At 42.8% G+C, this 25,231-nt stretch overlaps 2 protein-coding genes across 3 annotated transcripts in view; both read right to left on the reverse strand.

Moving 5' to 3' along the window:
- LOC113561445 (calmodulin-binding transcription activator 2-like) overlaps nt 1-17,833 on the reverse strand; it is a 41,919-nt gene extending 24,086 nt beyond the window's left edge. The window contains 2 exon segments of the mRNA XM_026972021.1: nt 16,038-16,326; nt 17,601-17,833. Coding sequence (XP_026827822.1) covers nt 16,038-16,326; nt 17,601-17,828 — 517 coding nt within the window. The 5' untranslated portion in view covers nt 17,829-17,833.
- A 495-nt stretch (nt 17,834-18,328) lies between these two features.
- Nucleotides 18,329-24,291, reverse strand: LOC113562456. Of its 2 annotated transcripts, none has more exons than XM_026972027.1 (2): nt 23,786-24,291; nt 18,329-18,464 (listed from the first exon to the last, which is right to left on the reverse strand). In XM_026972027.1, exons 1-2 carry the CDS (start codon nt 24,263-24,265, stop codon nt 18,456-18,458), a joined length of 489 nt encoding a protein of 162 aa, XP_026827828.1. In that variant the 5' UTR covers nt 24,266-24,291; the 3' UTR covers nt 18,329-18,455. The 2 variants fall into 2 exon arrangements, with proteins under 2 accessions (XP_026827828.1, XP_026827835.1); XM_026972034.1 differs by having other exon boundaries at nt 18,417-18,461; nt 23,786-24,290.
- Nucleotides 24,292-25,231: the final 940 nt, after the last annotated feature.

The following is a 25,231-nucleotide window of genomic DNA, read 5'->3' on the forward strand; positions in this document are numbered from 1 at the left end:
TACTCGGTACACGTCGACCACACGTTAATATTACGTGCATGTCATTAGCTCTGTTTATACACAACCGATCGAAAAGTCCCATCGATCTAAGCTATGTATATGCACGCTCGCCATAAAATAGCACTCGTAATAGATTGCACCTTCCACGAACGTTATGAACTACCTACTCTCGTTAGAATATATAAACCCCGACGGTCTAAAAAGATTCTTTTACCGAGAACTCTAGCACGCTATATATTTGATTACGTTTAACTTTTACGCAATTACGTTTTTCTTTTAGATAAAACTCAAATATATACTGCTCTGTGAAGAGAAAAGGAAAGTATTACATTAACAATATCAAGCGATATCAAGCAATAAACTTTTGTGTAGAGATTTACCTCTTTCGTAAAGAAATTTATAGAAAATGTTGAGATATCGAAGATATCGTCATTCTTCAAATATTCTGCGGGTATCAGAGGAACGTTTCAATGAAATCAGAGTGTATGTTCTTATGTTCTTGAATTATTGGAAGCCAGGACCAACGATTCTGTAGCGGGACCTCAAGCTAGCTACCATTTGCTTGATAAAATGCCTCCGTTTCGCAACTCGCCTTTCCTCTCGATATTATTGATATTACGCACGGGACATTTGTATTTCTTCGCCTAAGACCTATACGATATATCATATGCCATTCCCAAAGTACCATCTTTTATGAGATAAATGCGAAATAAATTTACTGTCGTAACGCAACACTTTCTACTTTATGTAATAATTACATAAAATTTAAAAAATACAATTAGAAGATGGAAACTTGTAAAAATAACAAAGATATCACGTGTCTTTCATACCAGTTGTGTTACAATTTGCTTATAAGAATTTTCTTCACGAAACTGTTTAAACAGTAATTACAAGTTGCATGATAATAAAGAATAACGGTGAAGACGAAAGTACAGAAAACGAGAACGAATGTAGCTTGTTATATTTTTCAGATTTTTACATAAATTTAAATCACGATCACGTGCGATCGGAAAGTTTTTATACTCGTATAATTTACGGTAACCTTGTTATGCTTTAATTACCTACATGAATAAGTTCATTGCTCAAGTGCACTTTTCTGTAAGACAATTTGCTAAAATCGCTCTGATCGATTAAAATTCTGTATGTAAGTACGTTTCGTATCGATGAACATATAAATTCATTCATTTGTTTGCTTCCATCGAATCTCTCTCGTGAAGTACAGTGAGTCTATTTCACGTTTAGTCTTTAGTCAGACATTCACCGAAAATTCCTACCTAGAGCTAACAAGAGTTATTCAAGAGAATCAAATATTTATCTAATGGCGCTTAGCTTTCGGTAGCCTGTGACCTGTATAATATTTATCGATTCACGAAACTCGCCGAAACTAGGCGCCATTAACTAAACTTTCTATTGTAAGAATGATACTTAAGTGTAATCGCCGCGCGGTCTGCTAGATTCATAATAGCAAAGCAATATCTACTCGGACTTTTTAACATTTATCGTGGCATTACTTAGTTGATAGATACAACAATACATCATAAATCTATGCATTTTTCATAATCTTGCTGTACTATAAAATTGTGTGAATGATACTTTAGTGAATAATTTTCAACGACTTTTTTAATCTATAATTTTAATATGAAAAATGAGGGATAATTCAAGTTCTGCAAATTTCAACACAAACTGTTGCAGCACAAACCGTTGAAATTAATAGGAAACTTATTGTCAATATGACATACATATTTAATTCAGTAATACATCTTCAATCCATTTATTAATTCTATATAAACAAAATTAGTTAATGCGATTGCATTAAAAATGAAGAACATAGGCCAAGAAGGAGCTAGGTCTCTTCGTACTTTAAAAGCCTGTGAATCGATTTAGCTTTCTCTGCATTAGAACAAAAAGCAATTAATTTTAATCTCGAAATGCTCTTTCGTGCAACTTATTGCATTCCAAGCAGTCCCGCTCGATATTTCAAGTGCGATTCGAAACAAATTCCCATCCGTGCAAGCTCTCCAACCCTCTCAGACACGAAGAACGCTGGAATGCTGCGTGTCCCACATACACAGCGCAACCCACCCCCGCGTGGCGTGACGTATCGAAACGTGGACGAACGGCTTGTCTATGGGGTGCATAAATAGCAGGTAAACTCACTTGGGGCGAGGGGCGTCGGGTAGGTCGCGTGGTAGACGACACGCTGTGGATTCGAATGATTATAGCCCGCCATCTCCGTAGTGCTGGTGCGCGCTCGCGCTGCTCGGATCTTACCGATCGTCGTGACCGATCGTCATCGTCTTTGAGCGCAGGCGAGACGTGAGCGCAGCTGGGGCCGGGCGGGCATCTCCGGATGGACTACTCTTCGTCGTGCTGGTGGGCCCGCGTGCTCGGGGGATGATCGCGTAGCTGATATGACGGGTATCTGCCGATGATCGCTCCGCTTCGTGCGAGATGAGCTGAGAAGCTGGCCCTCTTTTTGTCAGGACAGCTCGTCCAGGATGCAGGGACGGCGCGCGGATTGACGTTGTTCTCGGCGTTGCGAAGGTTGCGCTCCTGGATGATGATGACGACGACTCCCCTTGGAACGGCAGGACATATCCCCCGGAACAACGGCGTGCACGCGAGTTTGATTATATTATTCGTAAGCAGTTATCGATTGACGGATATGTCATGAACGTGTCACGATTCCGGTCCGCTTCCGTCGTCCGCGGATCGTCCTCTGATGTTCTTTTTCCCGACTTCGTCGTATACGAGACGCAGATGATCTCGGGGGATCGCGATTGAGATTCTCGCAGTTTCGTCGCGTCGAAGGACACACGTGGAGGTGCACGCGGAAACACGGACAGAATCGATCCTCCGCCACCCTCCTTCGTACTCTCCTTTCGACTCTCTCTTTCTTTTTCTCTTTCTCTTTCTCTTTCTCGCTCTCCCTCTCTTTCGTTCTCTTGCTCTTTCGCTTTCGCTCTCGCTCTCGCTCTCTCTCTCACGCTTTTTTGTTAGATTCTTCTTCTAGTATAAAAAATTAGAGCTCCATTATTTTTCTACACGTCGTCCGGAGCCATCCCTCTCCGTGAACGTTCTTTTCTTCCCGTCGTTCTTCCTCCTCGTCCTGCTGCTCCTTTCTCGTCTATTGAACGTTCTCGTGAACGTTCCCTTGACACGGACGCGTTTCCGCTCACAAGCACGCACTCTTCTTGTCCGTTCGGTATCTCCCTCTGCTATTCTTCCGGAATCCCAGTCTCTCCTTGTTCTCTCTTTTTGTTGTGCGCTCCGGAGCTCTTTTTAGTCTTCTTATATCCTAAGTTACAACACTGAACCCGTCCCCATCGGGGGGACAAAATAATGTAAGGGTCACACAGTACAGAGAGAACTTAAAACGCGATATCTCGTCCCGTAGCAGTCGACGCGTGCTCCTCTACGATCTCCCTCCGTTTATACTTCCGTCCGGGTCTCTCTTCTTCACTTCCGTCGCCGCGTCGCGCACCCCGTCCGACCGAGGAATAACTTGAGAAAATAGACGATTTTTCTATCGATTTGATTCTTTCGTAGCTTGTTTCTTGTTTACTGTGTACTGCTTGTGTGTGCGTGTATATTACACGTTTCGCGTTTGGAAAAACCAGGAAATGGAGTTACCTCGTCGTATGCTTCTCTCTCACCCTCACCCTTTCTCTCTTTCTCTCTCGCTCTCTTTCTCTCTCGCTCTCTTTCTCTCACTCTCTCTTTCTCTCTCTCTCTTTCCGGTCACGCGCGCTCTTTAACCTCGTGTCTTCCTTCTTTCCTTGCCTCCTTTCCTTTCTTTCTTTCTTTTTACAGACGTCTTACGGGTGTAAGGTAAGGTTTATAGAGAGTCCTTAGGAGAAATGTGTTGTTGCTGTTTCGTGTTTACGGTTGTTAGTGGTGTTATTTACAAATATGTAATTTTTTGTTTTTGTTAATAAAATAGTTCAAATTAGTCTTTTGGCCCCGCGTGTCTGCTCCCGAGCGGCGGGAGCCGCAGAGTGAGGCAGCTCGCGACTCTCGACCTCCTCCTCGTGCCTCTCCACCCTCTCTCGTCCCTCTCCGATCGTGGTCCCCTCCACGCGTTACTCTGGAGTCCTCCAACCCCAACCCAGCACCACCAGCACCACCACGACCAACCGTGAGGAGAGCAATCGCGCTCCCTTTCTCTCCCCGTCTCTCTTTCTCTCTCATCCTCGGTGAGGTCCGACTATCCGGCCCCAGCCACAACCCCTGTCCTCGCTGTCTGCCGAATCTCACCCTCACCACCCCTCGTTTGCCACCTACCCTTCTTCCTCCATCTTCTCCTACTCGCCGCCACCCTCTCGCGCTCACCCTTCGCTGTAGCGACCTCCTCGTCGTGTCTACCTACGTACGTCTACTTACCACTTTTGCGCTTGGCAGTGTAGGTGCACCACCGTGCCAATTCCTGTGCGAAGCGACCGATGGTGCTGTTCGTTACCTACCTACCCACCTACCTACCTAGCTGACTGGCTGGCTAGCCACCTACCCCCGGAGAACTCGTTAGAGGTGTAAATTAAGGATTATCAAGAATACAAATTAATGTCAAGTCGTGTACTTGAAGAATGTGATGCGTTTGGAGAAGATTGATTGTTTATTGTCATTGCGGAAATGCGAGCAAAGCGCATCGCACTTTACGCCGAGATAATCATTCGTTATCCGACCCACCGTGCGGATTTGCCACGCTGTTCCAAATAATTTTCACCGTCGACGAATCGACGCTCGTACGTCTCGTGCCTCTGTCGCCGAAGCCGATAAATTCACGAGAGTTTCGCCAGAAAGATGGACGAGAGTTGTGCGAAAAGTAATCGCGAATTTGCATGCGAGGTGCAACCTTGAACCGCGATACGGCTAGATTTGGAAGAGAAAATGGCAAAGCAACGCAACGGCTTGCAGTTCAAAATGAAACTCATTGAATGATTTAAATTATTAATAAAAATGTTAAATACGATTGACAGCTCGTTTAATGAATATTCATTAATTACGGATACGCGTGCGATTAAATATTAAAAGCGTAAAGTTGATTAACATGTCATTAACTGAAACGTTTCTGGATTTACTAAATGTATTTTCGCTTATTCGGTTGATGTTAAACTGTTAACGAAATTAACTTGCTGTTTATATAATCACACAAGAGAATCACATTACACGGAACATTGAAATGAATCCAAGTTAGAGTTAAGTTACTTTATACGGCGTAAAGTTTACATAGTTTACATAGTTTTATAAGATTCATAACAAAGCATATGAAGAACATCATTAACATGCAAGTCTGTGAAAATCGTAAACTACTTGAGTAGCAAGTCTCCCGCGGTTCCGCGAATAACTTGCAAAAGTATGATAAACTTTATCTTTGTTGCTGCTGACGACATTAAAGAAAACCGCACGACTCCTTGGACCGACTGGTATAGCTATGCACGCGCGTCCGGACGGGTAATTTACAAGATTATGCATTATTCGGATTGCGACCATAAATGCACGGACTGAAACGACCGACTCGGCATTTTACCACGAAGATAGCCTGAACCTACCGAACAATTGGAAAAGGTACTATTCAGGATTTATATCGACAGAGGAATTTTGCGGCTTGTAAATAAAGAAAAATGTCGTAATGTCGTAAAAGGGCTCTTATTTTGTTCCAATAAAATCTTAGTTTAAAATTCTCTTGCTATTTTACACCAAAACCTGTAAGCACGCTTCGGTAAAAATAGATACAAATAATAATACAAACCGATCAGTTTTCTCATTAATTCGTCGAAAGTACTTTAACGAGATAATTCCCACAGATCTGGGCCAACGATCGAGAAATACGAGAAAATCCAAAGGAGGAGGGGCAAGAAAAAGAGGCAAGTAAATCTGTGCAATTACGAAGATTCGTTAGCGAACGTTAAAAACGTCGTCGTAAGCAGCAGGAGCCACAACGGGCAATCGGAATTGGCTCCGGCACTTCCGCACATGTCTCCCCAATCTCCTTCGAGACGCGGGGAGGATGGAAAGGGCGGCTAAACGATATTCCTCTCACAATCCGCGAAACGCAGGCCAAGTCCTCCCCAACTTCCCACCTATACATGAATCCTGCACTCGCTCGTGCCACGGGACTCGTACGATTGCAGCGCACGACCGGTGTACCTAGGCCCATATATATTCGTGTACATATATATATGTATACATGTATACGAGCACATATATACCTATAAGCGGGACATGACACAGCACACATCGGATTCTCACAGAAGGTTCGTGTCGAATTTTAATGGCGGTGCCGCCACCTCCCAGTGACCTCCGCAGTCAACCCTGCGTTGGAGGCATTTTGCGAAGAGGATGTCGAAAGAAAAAAAGAAGACACTCCTACCAAGCCAGGAGAGTGCAGAGGGGTGGAAATCACTCAGGCGTTGAGCCCCTATCGCCAATCTGATTAATGGATAGATTCATGAGCCCGGGTATTTATACGGATTTAAGCGCGCCGGTACGGTGTGCACGTAACTTCAAAGCCTGGCTAAATTAGCGAACGCGACAGCGAGGTCACGGTGTGCACGTGTACACGGCCACGGATGTATCGATGCAGCGTGCAAATAGGGGTGGAAGCTCTTCCGCGATTCCAAATAGTTTGAGAGTCCGTGTGATATGAACGTAATTAATTAGGAGGAGTTAAAGGGCAGCATGCTCCTTTCAAAAACGGAAAATTTGGATTAAACTATTTGTGAGAATATTTAATATTTCAAATATTGCTATATTCTATCCTGCGAAGAATCAAGCAGAGAATTTGGGATCAGTCAGAATAATTATGCGCGAGAATGAATTAGCTTGAAAATTAAATTTCATTTTTTTTGGATACCGATTTTATGAATCCGCGCTTGTATCATTCCGCTGACGTAATTGCGAAAAATTCAGGGTTCCTGCATAAAGTTATCCCGCGCGGACTTCTGATGATTGTAGATCCGAAGATTAAATTTCAATTAGTTTGCCTGCAGATCCGTCCCTGATCCAAATTAGCTTCTGATCACACGCCTCTTAAGCTCCCTCTCTTAAGCTGTCACTTTAAGCCCGTAATTTATCCGTGGCCTGGTAATTGAGTGAATCTCGTGTCGTCGAAATGAAACAACCCGGCGAAAATCTCGCGCGAGTTGATCAGCGAGGATCTCGCACAAGATGGTTCGAGAGGATTTCGCGTGAGTTCGAGGTGTCCTCTTGGCTTTCCGATACTCTCGACATGCATATGCGCGCGATCATCCCCCAATTTTTGTGCTTTCACATATATCATATAACGATGGTGATACTTCATACGAACTCAATCGCCATTATGTACCTTTGACATGACCCAGTGTCGTTTGTCATTTTTATGGAATTTCGCTTCATTACTACTGCTTTTCTGTCACGTGCGAAAAGAAACTCTCATGACTTTTCGAAGTATGATAAAATAAAGTCAGTCATATTTAGATATCGATGCCTGACACACAGAAAAAAAGTAAGTGTCACATCAAAACTTATATACTTGTATATACGCAACAATTTATAATCTTCGTAAAAGAATTTAATAATCTTAAATTTCAACTAAAATGAAATAATGAAATTATATCACGTTAAACGAAGAAAACAATTTTTGAATAAAGCAATTTTGTATAGTTCAATCAAGAAAAATATATTTTTATTATTTAAGAATAATTTTCTTGAATAGAAAGGAAACAATGTTAAATAGAAAATAACATATTTTCAAACTGTTTTCGCGTTGTGCGTTATGTTCAGTTTAGATTACCATTGCGCGGCTGTCTTCGCGTGGAGGTTAACAATTTAGTAGAGTGTGATAATTGTGTATATAATAAATAATAGATATAAGATATAATCCCGTCAACGTGAAAATACGTCTCTTACCTCCACGACCACGATCTTATTCCGTTATTATTTGACGCATTTTCTAGTCGAGAAAATAATTATATTGTATTCTTCAGGTGACAACTATAATATTGAAATAAGATTATAATATAGTTGAAATTCAAGATTATTAAATTCTTTTACGAAGATTATAAATATTGTTGCGTATATACAAGTATATAAGTTTTGATGTGATACTTACTTTTTTTCTGTGCATTATCGTTTCCAATTGAGCTTATTGAAACAGCGATGTACATCTTTATGCAAAAGTGTGTAACTCCGAAACGCAAGGGAGTTTCCATGTGCGTCACACTGTTAAACATCGCGTACACGTTGCTGACGGTTCGACTGTGTTGACAAAGTAAATATGCATTAAGCTGCATACATCATTCGCGATTACACACGTTCTACCGTTTCGTGAACCGCGTAGGCGGATGTAGAACGCACGTGCGAGATGATTTCTAGCTGTACTCGACATATGGTCAGAAATGATTACAATTGTGTTCCTTGGAGCCGATCCGCCAACTAATTTTTGGGTCCGTGCCGAGTTCACTAGCGTCTTGCCGCAGCTCCGTGATACTCGGACCATCGAAACGGAGCATTACATTTCGCCCATTTTGTTTCGCCCTGATTTATGATGGCCGCGATACAAAAACGCCTCGGGTTTCGCGAGCGGCAAACGGGACCGACGGTTCCCACTGCAAAAACAACGGTCCGCCAAAGTAAAACGATGATGTGCATGGTGTAGTGGTAATTCTTCATCATCTGTCATAATTTAAGCAGCGTAAGAAAAAAGATTTGCATGAGAACAACAAAAAGCTACGCCATATGAATTAGTCATAAGAAATGTCTTCCTCGCATATGTATTCTAAAAATTAATGATTTTCGTCCTGTAAAACATGGTTCGAATTTTTTCAAAATGGTAATTGTCCCGAAAAATGCAGCTACTAATTTAACGCTATAGATATTGCTTTTTCATATTCTTTTTTCTACACCTGCGGAGATATTTTTAATGGAAAGAGTTATTGCAGCACGTGTGATCAAATATTTTAACGTCAAATATTTAAGCAGCGTAATTCATCACTCAATATACGAAATAAAAAAATATCGTTACCACCGAAATCTCGTTTTCGCGTGACGATGCTTCATTTCAAAAACGTGACGTGCAATGTTATTGCCGCGAATGCGTATAAACCCATCAAAAATCTATCTTTGGTGCCGTTTCAGATCTAATATAGATTAATCTTAACAATTTTGTATTCACATATCAGTTTTAAAAACAAATAATGTAAAAATGCACGAAAAATAATATATATGCGCATTTCTGTACAGTTTACAGCGTTTCATCGCGTTTCAGATAGCCAGAAGCTTAAAATCACACCTGCAAGTTATCACGTCGTTTGTAGAGCGGATAGTACAAATAGATTAATAGCGTACTTTAAGATATAATCGCGACAATTAGCTTTGTCATTTATATCAGCAGACAGTTATCAGCAGGCTTTCCGGCTTAACGATCTACAATCTGCCCTCGCCGTAAAATGTATGCCGTTTATAAACCGATCCGTCGCTCTCTCATCCGTTCTTCGTCACCTCACATACCGTACCCAAATAGCCCCAAAGTAACCGAAATAGTTTAAGGGGGCATACATATTCATGCGCCCGCCAATCTTTTTGCTGCAAAATTGCGAGCGCGCGGCGCAACAAGAACATCACGACCGACGCCGTTGTTCGTGTTGAATTTCATAGCTTCCTTGAGGAACTTGCTTAATTAACGTGCGAAGCATAAGTGGGCGCGAATAAAATAAATAAATGAATAAATATCTCCGCCACGTTGGCGTTTTTCTGACCGAGCGCCGGAATCTTATTCTCATTAAATCGTTAATAAATCAATCCTCGTTTATCAACGATAACGCGGCGAAAGCTTATTCAAATGTGGCACATGAATAAGTTTGAAATGAATTAAGGTGCCGCGAGTATAACGATAACGATTCGCATTCGCCGACGGTATCGCAACGCTGATTGCATACCCACCAAAGGTTTTACTGCGACTTCACTACGTACGAAAGGGTTAACCGTACACGCAACCCTTTATCGACGGTCTGATTAATTATTGCTACTCGAAAAAGTGGAGTAGACGCATAACAATCAAGCAGCATATTCCTTTTTGCCTAATTTATTCGTTTCCCTTATTATTTTTCGACATACTGTGCACTCAACATGCTTGCAACTGTAAAAGTAATTCAGAGTAAAATCATTCTCAGGATACGGTAGGGAAACGGCATGAGTTCAATAGCGAACCCACGTGAATTAGGAACGCGCGGGAACAAGTAACTAGGTCTCCGATCGCATGTCGCTAAATTCTGGAAACGACACTCCGGCTTAGCACGGACAATGCGTTTCGAACACTAGCATCGTCCACCACTGATAACGATAACGCCATTAATGGACCAGGAACAGATGATAGAGACGGCATTTATCCTATCGCACAGAACCGATCGGAATTTGGTAATTCCTCTTCTTCAAATAAATAATTGGTATAATTTTATTCAACTTTTAATTGTTTTTCATTAACGATACGTATTAATTAATCACAGACGTCTGTCGTGTGATATTCCGCAAAAACGAAATAATCAAATACATAGCAGTTTTAAGTAAATTAAATTAAAAATTCATGATTTTATTTATTACTAGTATTAGGTACCTATATGACATATAATACATTTCTTAACTTTTTGGACTAAACGTATCTTTGTGGAACACTGTCCAAATTAATGATCCCCATGATCGTAAAGGATCGTTTGCGAATATCAGTCGTCGTTATTTGCACTTCAGACACTTGAGATAACTCATTTATCGCGTACTTCATAATTGTTAGATTATTCTTCATATCTTATGCTGTTGATTTCTTAATATCCATTTCAAGATGATGAATGAAGAGTTAGTGATTCAAACTAAGAAGGAGATTGAGATGCATAATCTTCTGAGACACTATGCCATCTTTTATGCTGGTTAATTCCCAATATCTATCTTCCTTCATCAATTCCGGAACTGTGTGTGTACTTCACAGATGTAACTTGGTCTACGTTAGTCGCTGACGATCACAACAAGGCGAGGACAACAAGGACCCTTTTGTGCGCTTTTTCAGGAGGATCGGTGGAAGGGCCATGCAAGGACAAGAGGAGAAAGGGCTAGAATTACGAGACACAAGGGCGGGGCGGAAGAGGGTGGTCGCGCTAACACGGGGCAAGCGCGGGGCGATCAATTACGTAACTCAATAAAAGTGGGTCACGTGTCAAAGTGCGGAGCCATCCCCGAGGTGTCCAACTTTTTGGTAAAAGCTCGTAAATTACCAGTCAGCCAGCTAGCTTCGCTTACTCCTTCCCTTCCACCCTCTCCCCCGCCCCGCGGTTTTAAATAGAATGTCGGTGGCTCGGGGGCGCGTATTCAACCACCCTCTCGCGTCTTTCTCATTCGTCGCTTTCTTTTTCTACCTTCCACATCCTCCTTTATTTCCCACTCTTCGTCTGGTCTTGCCTTCTCCGGACGCGTCATGTAGATAGTTCCTCACCCCGGTTTTCTTTTTTGTTTTATACGAAACGATCCAGAGCTGGCCAGACACGTAAGTCGCTGGTCGTTAGTCGTTGGCGATAGCTCGGCACCCATGTGGTAGCGGGTGTGATAGCAGAGGAGTGAGAGAATGAGGAAGAGGAAGACAGATAGAGAAGGTCGATTCATGAGAGAGAATTGTAGAAGAGGTGGAACGAGTGGGAGAGGGTGGCGGCGATACCGAAACGAAAAGCAGCGAGAGAGAAACAGGGGAAGAGAGAAAGAGAGAGGAAAGAGTGAGAAACAAATAGCTAGACAGAGAGGAAGCGTCACGGCAGGAGAGCTAAGACAATCAATAAGATTGCTAGGTCCGAAGAAACTCGAGCCTGGATTCGCCGAATGAGTTCGGTACACTTCCTGCCAGACCATGAGGAGACTCGCGTTTTAGCGAGCTCAGTCATTAAGCCGTATCCTTGAATGCGAGACGCCGAATTGGAGTCTCCGGCAAGACACGAAGAAAGCGGAGCGGGGAACTGCGAAGGGCGTCGGGGATTAAAAGGGAAGGGTGCGTTCTCTCGCACGGAAGGGAAGGGCCTGGTCTCCGAGGGGGTCGATATCTGGTCTAGTCCGGATAGGCAATCGGATAGGTCAGGATAGAACGGGATAGGCCAGAGGATGCCCGTGGATACCAGGCCGCGTGGGTGAAAGGAGCTGTCGGAGCAAAGAGGGTAGCGACGTGAGGTGGACGAGGGGTGGTGGAAGCTGCGCGATCGCCGCTCTGGCGGATATTGCCGGAACTACGAATTACCCCGTGTCGCTCGGGGTACTATTCTGCTGGGGTGCAACTTCTGGCGGAAGCTCGAATGAAGCGTTACGATGCTGATGCCTCCCCCGGAACAACGGCGCGAGAAATTCCGGGGGTGAACTTCGCGCGTCGATAAGGAAGGCCACCCATTCCGTTATAAGAGGGATGCACAACATGCTCCGAAGTTCATGTATTATTACATATATCATTATCACTTTACACGTATCACAGAATTAGCGCGCAGATCGATTTTGTATTGCACTTATTATTTCTCAAATGATAAGAGAGAGAAGTATCCAGATTTTTAGTGAAAGCGAAATTTTTAGCAAGAGATATTCTAGTTTATAAAATTATGAAACTAATGTATTTCGATAAAAGTGCAATTTATTGATATAAATACAAGACTAATTATTAAAGATTATGCAAATGATAATTTATTTATTTATCTAGTAATAAATTTCTTTCACAGCTTCTTTGACTCACTAACAGTATGAAGACATTTTTTGAATTTTTATGCAACGCATATTTTCTGATTATTACGATAATAAAATAATTACAATTTATAAATAGACAATTTTTCAGAATAACATTATCTTTAAAGTAATTTTTCTCAGCTTTTAATATTTTTCCAGTTGAAGAAAACAAAAGAATTTTGATCATCTAATGATGAATTCTGCTCCGAAAGAAGACGCTACAAAGGGTTAAGGTTTGCGCACGATCGGAAAACTGTAGATCCTAAGAGAAAGTTTCCCCAGCCTATGTGGCACTAACAATAAATAACAAGGTCGGCAATAAATAAGAAGCACGATACAGAAGGTCTCGTGCGTCACAAAAGCCGGTCACGATACAGAAAATAAGCAGGTATAAACAGAGACACATTCATCGAACAAGCATATTAGGAGAACTAAAAGATAATTTGCTATTTGGCAAATTTATTTTCAGATTAAGCAAAGCTATTAAATAATCATGTAAATAATTTCAAATATACTTGATATTATAATAAATTTTAGCCATTTTTATATTTCTGTCTTTACATCTAAATTTAGATAAAATCTTTAAAGCTTTCAATCAGTTGACAAGAAAAAAGAGTCAAACGTGATCTGAGTAGAATGTTGGAACGAAAGGTTGGTCTGTCTTACATTTTTCAATTAAAATTTCGATCAAACTTTGTATTAACTGCGTTAAACGTAACGCTGCAATAAGAGAGAGAGAGAGAGCATCGCAGATTTATTTTTTCTCTTTCTAATACGATGGCGACTAAGTGCTCCCGCGAATTGTTGTCGAGTTTCGTCACGTCGTTAGAACTTGGCGCTCGTAAAAACTGTCATCCCGAAATTTGCGCGACGTTTTAGTGCTAGCATCCACGTCTTGTACTTTCCGCATGGTAAAGAGTAACTACTCTACTCGCGATTCTTTCCTCACGACCTTCCCTGCGGCGCACGACCGCGGCTCCTTCTATTTATATTCGGAATCGGATTCATGCACGAGTGCCCTTTATGGAAGATGTTGCTCGAAGAAGCATAGAGGAGCCGACTGCACCCGCCGGCAATGCATATGCCGCGCGATTCGTAGTGCATGTACATCTCCGCGCGATGCATACAATCGATTCTGGAAATGAGTCGAAAGCTCTTTTCGCGGCGGGATAGATGGACGTAGGAAGATATAAAGCTGAGGCAAGAGGTCTCTCCTTCGGAACGTAGAACCGGGAAACGTGACGCAATCGTATCCTGGAAAACTCGTTTCCCGGGAAAACTAGCGGCGACCACAACGGAAATCCCACATAACGTTCGGAAAGTTTTGTGATTGCACGCGGATTTTCTCATGTGCTTCGTCGAAATCCAAGAGAGAACTCGGTTTCATATGCACCGTTCGAATGAGAGGCGGAACGTGAAATTAACGATAAAACGGTAACAAGATGCTGAACGCACGAGCCGCCGCGTAATTCTTCTTCGTTTAAAAAAATATTTGCGAGAAAATATTTAAGCAGAAAATATGCGTTTTTATTATTTTATATTATAGAAATTCCGGCCGTTCTATTGCCATTTCTCACGTGCTTCGTAATACAGATCAATAATTCCCATTTCAGAAAAGATCACGATCCGCAAAAAACGGGCATGGCAATAGATGGGACGGTCTAGGGATGAAAAGCTTTAGATCACCCTCATAAAACGTTCTCAGCACATATCGATCGATTCTGTTTTCGTAATCTCTGTAGATGGGAAAGGAGTAATCCGGTTTGGTGAATTGTAGACATATTTGCTTTCTGCATTCAGTTTTAAACTACATTCTGGGTTTTTTTTTTGTTTTTATACCCGAGCTATCGGTGGATGATGGCGTATCGTACAAAAAAATATCGTATCGACATTGCGTATTATCGGAGATCGACATGTAGCATGTTGTACATACACGGATTACGCTGTTTTTCCGTACGCAACGGCAGCTAAATTCATTTGTAACTGCACGAAACAATTTAGCGACGTATAAAAAGATGCGGCGATTTAATTACGCAGGAAAAAGTGATGTTGCAACGATGATTACGTCATGGCACTAATTGCACGTACGAATTCTATTTGGGATATAAATCGATTCTCTATTTTTAAAATGGCTAAAAATATTGAAGATTCAAAGATTTGACTATCTGAGAGAATATCGACGTTGTCGAGAATAAGAAGATCCTGAGATCTGAAATTCAGTAAAGAAGTTCACATATAGATCCAGGAAGCAAACGAGAGATCTTAAGATCCAGAACGGATCACAGAACGCAAAAAATAATTGAGATATTTGATGAACTGTGAATCAGTTTGTAGCAACGCCGAATATTGCATTTCTTTTTCCTCGTGAACGCTTTATCCCGAAATCTCTCCTCGAACTCAATTTAATACAAATTTTCTTTTACGACTTATTCTTATCTCGTTCAATTATCCGCACGTTAATGGTCCTAAAGAACACCTACTGCCCCTTAGCCAATTTACACAGAAAACTGCAAACTGTAAAAGTTGTAGGGCCGATAGTTTATCGTTCCCTCATACAGTCGCTCGTTGCTAATCGCGTGGTTTACGGGTCCCGAAGTCATTCCGGGCGAAACTCGAGTGCAGTTTGTGTGCAGTTTCCGTTTCCATCGTGATGAGTGGAAACTTTGGTCAGGCTTCTCTCCGTTCCGGTGCCACTGTTCCCGGCGCGGCAGCAGCGTTGTAACGACGGCTCGCTCGAAAACGCTGGCATTTGTTTTAAACTTCATTGCGATTTTCTTCAAGTCTCAACGTGCGCGGGAGGGGCTAATTCTTCGTCAGTGGCTCCGCTTAGCTCTTCGTGTGGGAGCGCCATAATTTTTGAGAACTACTTAAAGCTGCCTTAGACAGGCGAGCCTGAAAACTTCTCCTAACGACACAACGCCCACGAGAACTTCGCCACAACGTTGACGCCAATATGCAATAAGACTCGTGCTTGCAATACGCGAAACTCTATTATTTATTCCCACTCGCTTCAGATTATCAGGCAAATTATCCGACGGATCAATTCTGCATTTGTTGCTAAGAACGATATTTCATTCATTCCATGTCTATTCCTCATGTGATTGTTTAGCCGTTTAGCGTTTCCTTCCAGTTTCAAGATACAAATTGACACATCAGCTATTCCCATCCAGATATGTATTAATGTAGGCGCAACATTTGTCACATGAAGGATACGGGCCATATCGTACGTCTGAACGTCTTCCTAACCAGATGCACGCGCGAATAATTTACGAGACGATCGCTCGGGGCTGTCAAAGGTACAGATAAGTAATGGCGGAAGTACTCACCGGAGATGGGATCCGCGCTATCGAGTTTCCTGTCGGAGGCAACGTTCTCGTGTGCGACTTCCTTGCTCGTCCTTGGACGACATCCAGCGGCTGGGTTCGTCTCGTTGCTGACGATCCCGTCCTGGTTCTTGTGCTCGTTCCGTAGGTGATCGTTCCTCTCGTTCTTGCAACCACCGCCGCCAACCCCGACCTTCGGTGACGGTTTGCAACCGATGCCGACCAGGTTCCCGTTGATGTTCGCGTTAACGTTGATGTTGCCATTGCCATTGGTCGATGCGTGATTGTCGGCCTAAATGGTGCACAAAGCGATTTTCAAGCGCATCTTCTCTCACGGAGAGTGTTATTTTAGCCATTTTATTAGCTCGTAAAACGCGCACACGTGTATTACTGCGTAAGACAACAATGCTGTGTGCGGGGTGAATCAATCGGGAACAATTGGATATTACAAAAGACTCCAGCGAGCGTAAAAAATTTCAAATAGACCATCATATTTTCGATAATTTTATAATCTCAAGAGAAGCGTTAAAACTTACATTAAAAGGAGAAAAAAGCGGTGCGCCTTGCGCTTTTTAATCGAGCGTGCTCGTCAATCAATTTAAACTCGTCAAGATGAGAAATAACGTAACATTAACGAAAATGTGTAAATAATGTAGAACCGTTGCGCCAAGTCGCGACACTGAATCATAACGAAACGTCCGTCACGATAAAGAGCGATCTATCCTCTTTAACCCTTTACATTGGAACGAGGCGAGGCTCGTGGTACCACCTGCCACCCATTCCCAGCTATAATTGAAGTTGTCTCGTTTCGTATTGTAGGGCTATATAGGCAGTTTTTTTTCCTCGTGCGCTATACCGGCTGGAAAGGCAAGTCTTTTATTCTGTAAGTACTTTGTTGCGAGACTAACGGGGATCTTTCCCGGAGACATTCGTCCTAGAAAGGGAGACACCCGGTGTCTCGTACCTTCCTTCGCACATTCGATCCTGCATTCAGCGATCATTTGACCTTTTGCCGCCGACACGTTTTTAGCAGGAACTTCCTAATACGATTTCTACGTTGAACCTGGTAGTTAAATCGAGGTAATATCGACAAGCAATTTACCAGATAACAATTCACAAATGAGAATTAATTAACCGATCTGCAATCCGTTGGACGTTCACGGCTTAGCCCGCAAATAGCATCATTACATTCAGAATAAAGATCTGAATAAATAATCTTTCCTTTAACACATAAATACCATCAGAAATATTTATTACGACCGATAGTCGTCAGTGAAATAACTAATTTCTGGAACAATATTGATATCTCGGATCGCAAACAGCCTAATCGATCGTAGTTCAAATTAATCCCCTGACAGTATTTTCCTGAGAACGTATAAAAGAAAGACGGTCACGCTGACGTAACAGTTCTAGTTTCCGCGTTAGTTGCTGCATAATCAAAACCGGTGTTATAGCACCCGCAAAGTAAACACGAACAAGGGACTCCAAACCAAACAACCCTTTGATGGTCCACTCGAGATTGCTCGTCGATTATACCCGCGCAAGAGAGTCGGGCGTCATTCTTACCGAGCTGGTCATGCAGGTGGATGAGGTAGACGAGCGCACCACGACGATCCTGTTCTGATTGTGGTCGTTCGAGGCAATCGTGGAGACGGCTGCGTGATTGACCAAGTGAGTGTCGTTGGTACCCGTCGGATTGGAGTTGACGTTTCCACCAACGCCGCCACCAGCCAGCGAGGTCTGTCTGATCACCAGCACGCTGCCCGCCGGCTCCAACACGACCACCTGCCTCATCCTCGTCGCCCCGATTTTTCCGCTGGTCTTCCTCACCGAATGCGAGACGGTGCACTCTCTTCTCTCCTCGTCTTTTCGTCGACGATACCGACGACGATGACGACGACGACGATGACGTTAAGCCGCGTCGTTCTCCCAGCACGACACGTTCCACGGCTCTTAAAGCTCCCGCCCGTCCGCTGCCACCTGCTCCTTCTGTGCGCACAAAAACACCCAGGCTGATATTAAAGCTGTCGTTTTAGGGGATGATCCTACCGCCCGTCGTCTCTACCGCCACGGTTCACTCCCGGGGGTCGGATTTACACGCCCGCTTTCGGTTCGTAACCGCGCGAACGTACCGGCGTGGCTTCTTCCGGAAAGCGAATCGATGGGATTATTTCTGCCGACACCGTCGACGAGCGGACCTACGAGGCTCTGCCTCTCTTCCAATACCCGGCTCACGCGTCTACGCCTCGGCGACAAAGTAGCGGGCGTGTGCGCGTTCAAAAGTAAGTCGCGTCGGGTCTAGAAGCCGTCGGCTTTTAAATAATGGTCCGTTGCACATTCAATACTCTCTAATGTGTCCCGTTTTTCCTCTTCTCTTTTTCAACGATGACCAGAGTGTTTGTACCTGTAGCGGGAGATCGATCAACTCTGCTAAACAGATTTAATTCAAGGACTCATTATTGCTGGATGGACTTTACTGTGGAACTATTCTCGATACGTGTTAACGAGCCATCGTTTAAAAAGGGGAAAATTATTTTTCTTAATTAAATTAGCAGTTACCATCTAATATAGTGTAATTAGTTAATTACTTTAGTGTTTCTGCATTTATACGAATATACTTAAATTGACATGTCTGTCATCAAAATCTTTATTTATTTTTGAACAATATGATAACTGTAAAGACTGTATGGAGGTTTGAAATAGTTTTAAATATGCTAACGAGTATATCTGTTATTGCGCTGGCATTATGGCGTCTTATTTTGACCTAAATCTGTTGCAATTTGAAGGTTTGGTCAACCTTTAAAGTCTAGTATGATTTTTTCGTTTCTTCGCTCCACTCGAGCAAAGGGATTTGTTTTCGAGATCTCCAAGCTCGTGGCAAAAGATTTCGAAGGGATCGGGTCTTAAAATTGGATGGGTTTTCTTCAATACCATTTGTGCTCATGTCCTGATATCCTGCGAGAGATGCGCCATATGATTGAAGCTTGAAAACTGATAACCGCTAGAAAAACGATATATAGCAAGATTTATTTTTATAGAGTAGAATTCCTTTTCAAATCCGTCGAAGCTTCCGTCGAAGAAAATGCATGATGCTGTTAGTTCATGATTCAGTTCGTGTTTGCGGTGTTCAAACAACAAACGTAAGTCTAAAACTATATGATATTATACGCTACAATTCGCATCTTATCGATTTTCGATCATTTTGCTCATCGTGAAGTAGAAATTACACGAGCTTGTAGACGTCGAAGAATTATCTGAAAAGTATCAGCAGATTTATTCTCATTTGAGTGACTCCGCACGAGTTATTATGTGAAACAGCGCACATGGAAAACTGTTCCATCCTTCTAGACTCCGTGGAACCACTCAAGTTGGCATGCATTGTCATTAATTGTATTTCTTGGCGGCTACTGTCATGTATCTGCTCGGCAAATAGGAACTGCACCTGCAGCAGTGCCAATTCCCGCATGTAACAATTCCGGTGGTCTACAAAAGAATTCTCATGACAATACTTATTGTATAAAGTAATAAAAAAGAATCTTTACATTTCTTGCATGTTATATCTTATGTCACATAAAGCGAAATCATCAAACACATCTACCTGGCTGGAATAAACAATTGTCAACAGAATAACAAAAATCGGTGGTAAAAAATATATATATTACTACGTAAGCTAAATTGATTTATACACTTTTTTTAAAAAGGTTTTTTAGGGATTCCCTACTTTGCCGAAGCTACGAATTGATTCGATATAATACCTCGACGCCATAATTCCAGTCACAGGGACGCCACGCGTCTCGTCACGCACTATCTGTGACGAACTCACGGTGTGTCAGGTATTTTAGTAAGAATTAATGTCATTTGCTTGGCATGCTTTCAATAGATATTAAACATACAGGGTGAATGTTAAAGGCGAGTAAATAACGCGGCCATTCATGTATGGAGTCGTATCGAGCGCGCGCGTAGCGGATATCTACCGGTACAACGGCACGTGCGGCAGTAATAATAGAACCGTCGCGTCGTCGGTGCATTCACATGCGGAGGATGCCTAGCTGCTACTATCCTACAACACGTTGAGCACACACAACTTTTACGTCGGGACTTATGCACCCGTCCTCGATTGTCGTGGGATTAGACCGCGAGTTTAATCGAGCCGAACCGAAAGTCTCTCGCGAGCCGAGCTGAGCTGAATTACCGCCAATCTCGGATCGCGCGGTCATTTGCATAACGACCACGAGGACGCCGGAGATTCGTGGATTTACTGTGCCGTGTAGCTCGAGAAACGTGCACGGTGCCATAAAAATACGCTCGGGGGAGCTCGTCGAAAAATTTGAGCCATTTAACCATCTAAACAAGCGCGAGAGTATCAACTGCGTGGCTCGGGCTGGGTCGAGAAAAGCGCGGATTTAAATTTTGCATAATATTCTTGAATTTACCTCTTGCACATAGACTTACGTAGCGCAGTTACAGCGGTGAAAAAAACTGCGAGTGAACATGTTTTTTCGTGCAACCGTTGAGTGATATTTACGCGGCCTTTTTATAGTCATTAAACGTGGAACATACGTTCTACCTGGGTGATCCGCATTGCCGTTACATAATAAAAAGAAAAAGTATCGCTATGAACCCAAGATATTTTCTTTCAGGCTCTGGATAGCTCTTTCTCTCTCTCTCTCTCTCTTGTATGAGTATAAATTAATGTACCTGCTAATACATGGATTACATCTGTCACGTGTAATCCTTTGCCTTTGTGCATGTGCCGTTGCGTCACGTATAATCCCAGGATCCATGATCAGCACACCACGTTTTGCAAGTCAAACTAATACTGAGGATAATTGACGTTAAAATTCTTTTTGAAAAAACCGATGATTAAAAACGTGAGAAAGAATTCCACGCGTGATGAAACTCTTAGAACCCATCAAGAGACATCGCACATGTAACGTGATACAAACAAAGTCATCCCGACTACAAAAGCATTACAGAAATAATGTTGGATTTTCTCGAGCGCTCGCTGCAACATGCAGCTCGTCATGCAGAATAAAATCTAATGTGTCAGCAAAATGACTTGTATGGGAGAAAACACCCACCGGTGAATAAAATCTGACGTGCCGCCAATAACGACAAGGGTGTGAATAAAAAGAAATACTAAACGCGTTCGCGCTTCCACAGGACAAGCGTAGGATTATTTAGATTATAGTGCGCATCACGCACATTAGTTCCGTACTATAATATCATTAACCAGAAAATAGCAAGTGGGTGGTCACGAGCTTAGATCGATCGATCTCCTAGACGGCTATACGTTCCATCTTCCAAAAGCGAAACCGTCGCTTGAAGAATCGTCGCAATTTGACATTTATCGAAAATGGCATTAAAGAACGCGTGCGAGTAGTGAGTTTCAAAAAACCAAATCAAGGAAAAAGAAGCTGGGGAACTTTTGATTAAATCTCACTTGATTGAACATCATTCTAGAATAAATTTCTTTCTATTAACTATTGAGAAATTTTCTATGTTTCTTCTGAATACTTCTCGAGATAATAACAATTTCGCAGGCTGATATTACCTACTAACTGTTTCTTTTACAATAGTTGCAAACAAATCTACTATCGCGATACTATCGCGATCTTTCAATTATCTTATAATATCTGTATTATACGGAACAAACAATCGTCAAATCATTTCGTTTATTTTGGAAATTCGTGATGTTGTTATGAAAATACCCTCGTTGCAAAATATCCGCATCGAAAAATCGGTTGTAATCGAGCATTATTTTCGAACTCACTCATCAATCGAAGGTGGAACGTCAGTTTCCAAACAGTTAGTAAAACAGATACACTCTAAAGTGATGTTTCCGAGTACGGTTCCAATTATTCAGGTGGTTACTATCGAGAAAGCCATCAGAATCCCAGGTGCAGGTAACGCACGACGTGTCACTCTTGATAACAGCTGATTACGATGAGCTCGTCGAGATAACGAACCTAGTTTGATGAGCGTGATGTACGTTGATGTTACGTTGAAATTGCATCAATATTGTCAATGCCTACGAATTTTTCTCCATCACTAAAAAGCGACAAAATGCGCACACTCAATCGCGTTTACGTACAGACTTGGTCGAGTAAGAAATAATCGTTAGATAAACTTTTCATTTCCGTCCGCTTTTCAGATCGATCCGGGAGATTTGCGCAGTATGAAAACCCGGGAAAGGAGTGCTCGCTTCAATAAGTCAAGGCTATAAGACCCGGGATTAACCTTGTGTTCTGAAAATATTATCATCTACGAGGGTCTTTCACTACCCTTAAGGGATGTATCTACAACGTGGCTGCCGTTAGAGAAGATTACGTCGTGCCTGTGTTAGCGTCTATGACATTTGCGTTATGAAGGGCAAGAACAGATTTCCCAGCTTAAACAAATTAATCTTATTTGAATTGCCAAACTTTGACGCGGGAAATTAACAAAGGGAGAAAAGACAGAGTGAAAGTGATACAAAAAGTGAATTTAGTTTTATATTTATTTAAGATTTTCCAAGACAATTGAAATTTATAGGATTTCCAGCTGCTTTTGTAGGAGGAAGATAAATTCTTTTATGCGATATATAATTTTAATCAAACTTTCAAACGTTTTTGAAAAAAATATTATTCTGTCGAATGCCTGACCGGTCGAAAGTCTGCAATTTAAATTTTATCAATCCCCATATTTCCATCCGCGCGCGTGAAGCGATAAAAGCGCGTTGATTTACATAAGGCTTATTTTTCTATATCTGCAGCCTCGAAAATTGAATTTACCGAAATTACACCGGCGATAAGCTATCGCGCTTACATGCGAAGCTCCTAAAGCTCTGACGTGACTCGAGTTTCCCCAGGAATTATTTTCCAGAAAGGTCAGCGTACTCGCCCTTGAAAGATAAAACCTCATCGCAAACTCGTAAAATTCATATATGTAACTGCTATCGAACCTTACGCACTAATACAACGGCAAAAAGCGCAATTAAATTCAGTTCTCGTAAACTAGTCTTTAAATAGAAACCTGTTTAATGATCTTGTTAAAAATATATAAACCGCTTATGCGATCACTGAACATTTTTAGTTTCCAATTTCATACGTGTATAGCTTCAGTATTTTCAATTTAAAAGTCAACCTTTTAGTCAAAATGTAAATGCATACCAACCACAATAAAAACTGGAAGTACGTAATGAATGTCACAGTAAGCTTCTGATTAATAAAACCCGACTGTTTTCCCGGATCGATAAAGATCACATGAATTTATCGCACCGAGAAACAAACCCCGCCGATTCGTCGACGCTCCCGCCAAAAGCTCACCGCCTCATCAGCGACGAGGAGCATACTATTCATCAGCTAACGTTACTCGAACCAGGCCGCGAACGATCCGGATGCACGTGCGAGTGAGCGCGAACAAAGCGCGAGATTCCTCCCTTACGGATGGCCGCGAGCCACCGGGTTTACGATACGACGCTAAAAATAGCGGCACCCATAAAATCGCTCGCGCTCGCGAAGACCGCCACGCGGAGAAACTCTCGAACGCAGCGACGGGGACGACGTCGACGTTGACGATGACACCCTCTGCATCGCTCGTTTCCTTTTGCCTCTGCAGCTTGTATTTGTCGCGGCGGAACGCTCCGGATCGTTCAAAACGCGCGGAAAACCGCGCGATCGACGACGACGACGAGGTTGCACGCGGCGCGGCGTCGCGACGCCAGTCGTCAGTCTCACGAGGAAACGCAAATGAAAATATGGGATACTCACGGAATCCGTGCTCCGAGTGAGAACAGAGGGCCCGACGTCGTCGTGGATGATCATCTCGACGCCTCTCCCAGGGACGGCAGAGCGCGTCTCCGCGCGTCGCGACGCGTTTACCAGCGGCTGCGGCGGCGGCGACAGCACCTTCCTCCGCGCGACGTCATCGCGACGCTCATGATCCACCACCACGACGGCGACGACGACGACGACGACAGCGACGACGACGACGATAACGCCTGGTCCACGGCGACCTCGTCTACGGCGTCCGCTCTGCGTTTCCTCCTCGTGTACGTCAGGCACCGCTCGTCGTGCGCGCGTGCGTGCGACGCGTGACTCTCTCACGCAGGAAATCGCGCGATCACGCGTGCCCGCGGTGGCCGCGGTCGATCCTCGGAATCCATGACAGGTACACGTACGATACGTATACGTTGTACGTGCACGGAACGGAGCGGAACGGAGCGGCGGCGAGGCGAGCGTGGACCGCATGCGCCGCGTTCGGGCAAAAGTCGTCGCGCCGTCGTGGGAAAACTCGCGGGCGCGAATTCAAAGCACTCCCGCGCGAGTTTCCCGTCTTGGACGCGACATCCGCTTGCGTTCCGCTTCGAGAGAGTAAGAGCGAACGTCGAAAAGGCGACACGCGCGTCGTCGGGACATTTCTCGATGATAACCTCGATGACCGTCATGACCGATACTAAAACAGTCATGTGGACGTTTATTTATGTAATAAACATTACGATACATTATTTCGAAAATTGCAAGAGGTGTACTAGCGTTAATAATGCACTACGCATTTAATTTATGGTGCAATTTACAGATTGAATTAATTTAGGCGACAGATGCAGAAAGTGGGGAAAATGTCGAAAATTTTCATTTTGATAAAACAGTATTACCTTCACTTGATTGTTCAGTGATTTATTAGCTGTTAAATTTTAACATTATTCGTCGTGGAAGCGGACTATTCGGTCTCTTGCGCTTTCGGATTCCTCCGTCGAAATTTAAAAGGTTTCCGTACATCGAGAGATGGCGCGCGCATCGATATATCGTTCGACTTCGATACGAGCAGTAACGGGCTTCTGCTTCCCACTTCGTTTCAGTGTTTTTCAGTGCAGTGTTTGTTAGACTTTTTCAAATTTTAGATAATCTCGTATCTTTGATATTTTTGATTAAATAATCTCGTATCTTCTTCGACTAAAGTTTCTCGGATCTGATGTATCGTGACAACCGTGCCGATGAACGTGAGTATTTCCCATATATATTTAACTTCTAATTATACGCAAATTACATTACGTATTTTTGCTGTATTTATGCTGATAAATAACAGTTACGTCGAATCGAACGTAACGGTCCGTATAATGCAAATAAATTGCAAATTACTATTCACATGAAACATCAATGCATGTGAAACATGATTTTACGTTGTTTAAATTAAATCACAATATTTTATTTGATTAT

Source organism: Ooceraea biroi, chromosome 1 (assembly GCF_003672135.1).
Source record: "Ooceraea biroi isolate clonal line C1 chromosome 1, Obir_v5.4, whole genome shotgun sequence".
NCBI classification, from domain to species: domain Eukaryota; kingdom Metazoa; phylum Arthropoda; class Insecta; order Hymenoptera; family Formicidae; genus Ooceraea; species Ooceraea biroi.

Bases quoted from the DNA above. Each gene is read 5' to 3' on its own strand.
- LOC113562456 (XM_026972027.1), bottom strand. From the start codon at position 24,265: ATGCGGTCCACGCTCGCCTCGCCGCCGCTCCGTTCCGCTCCGTTCCGT.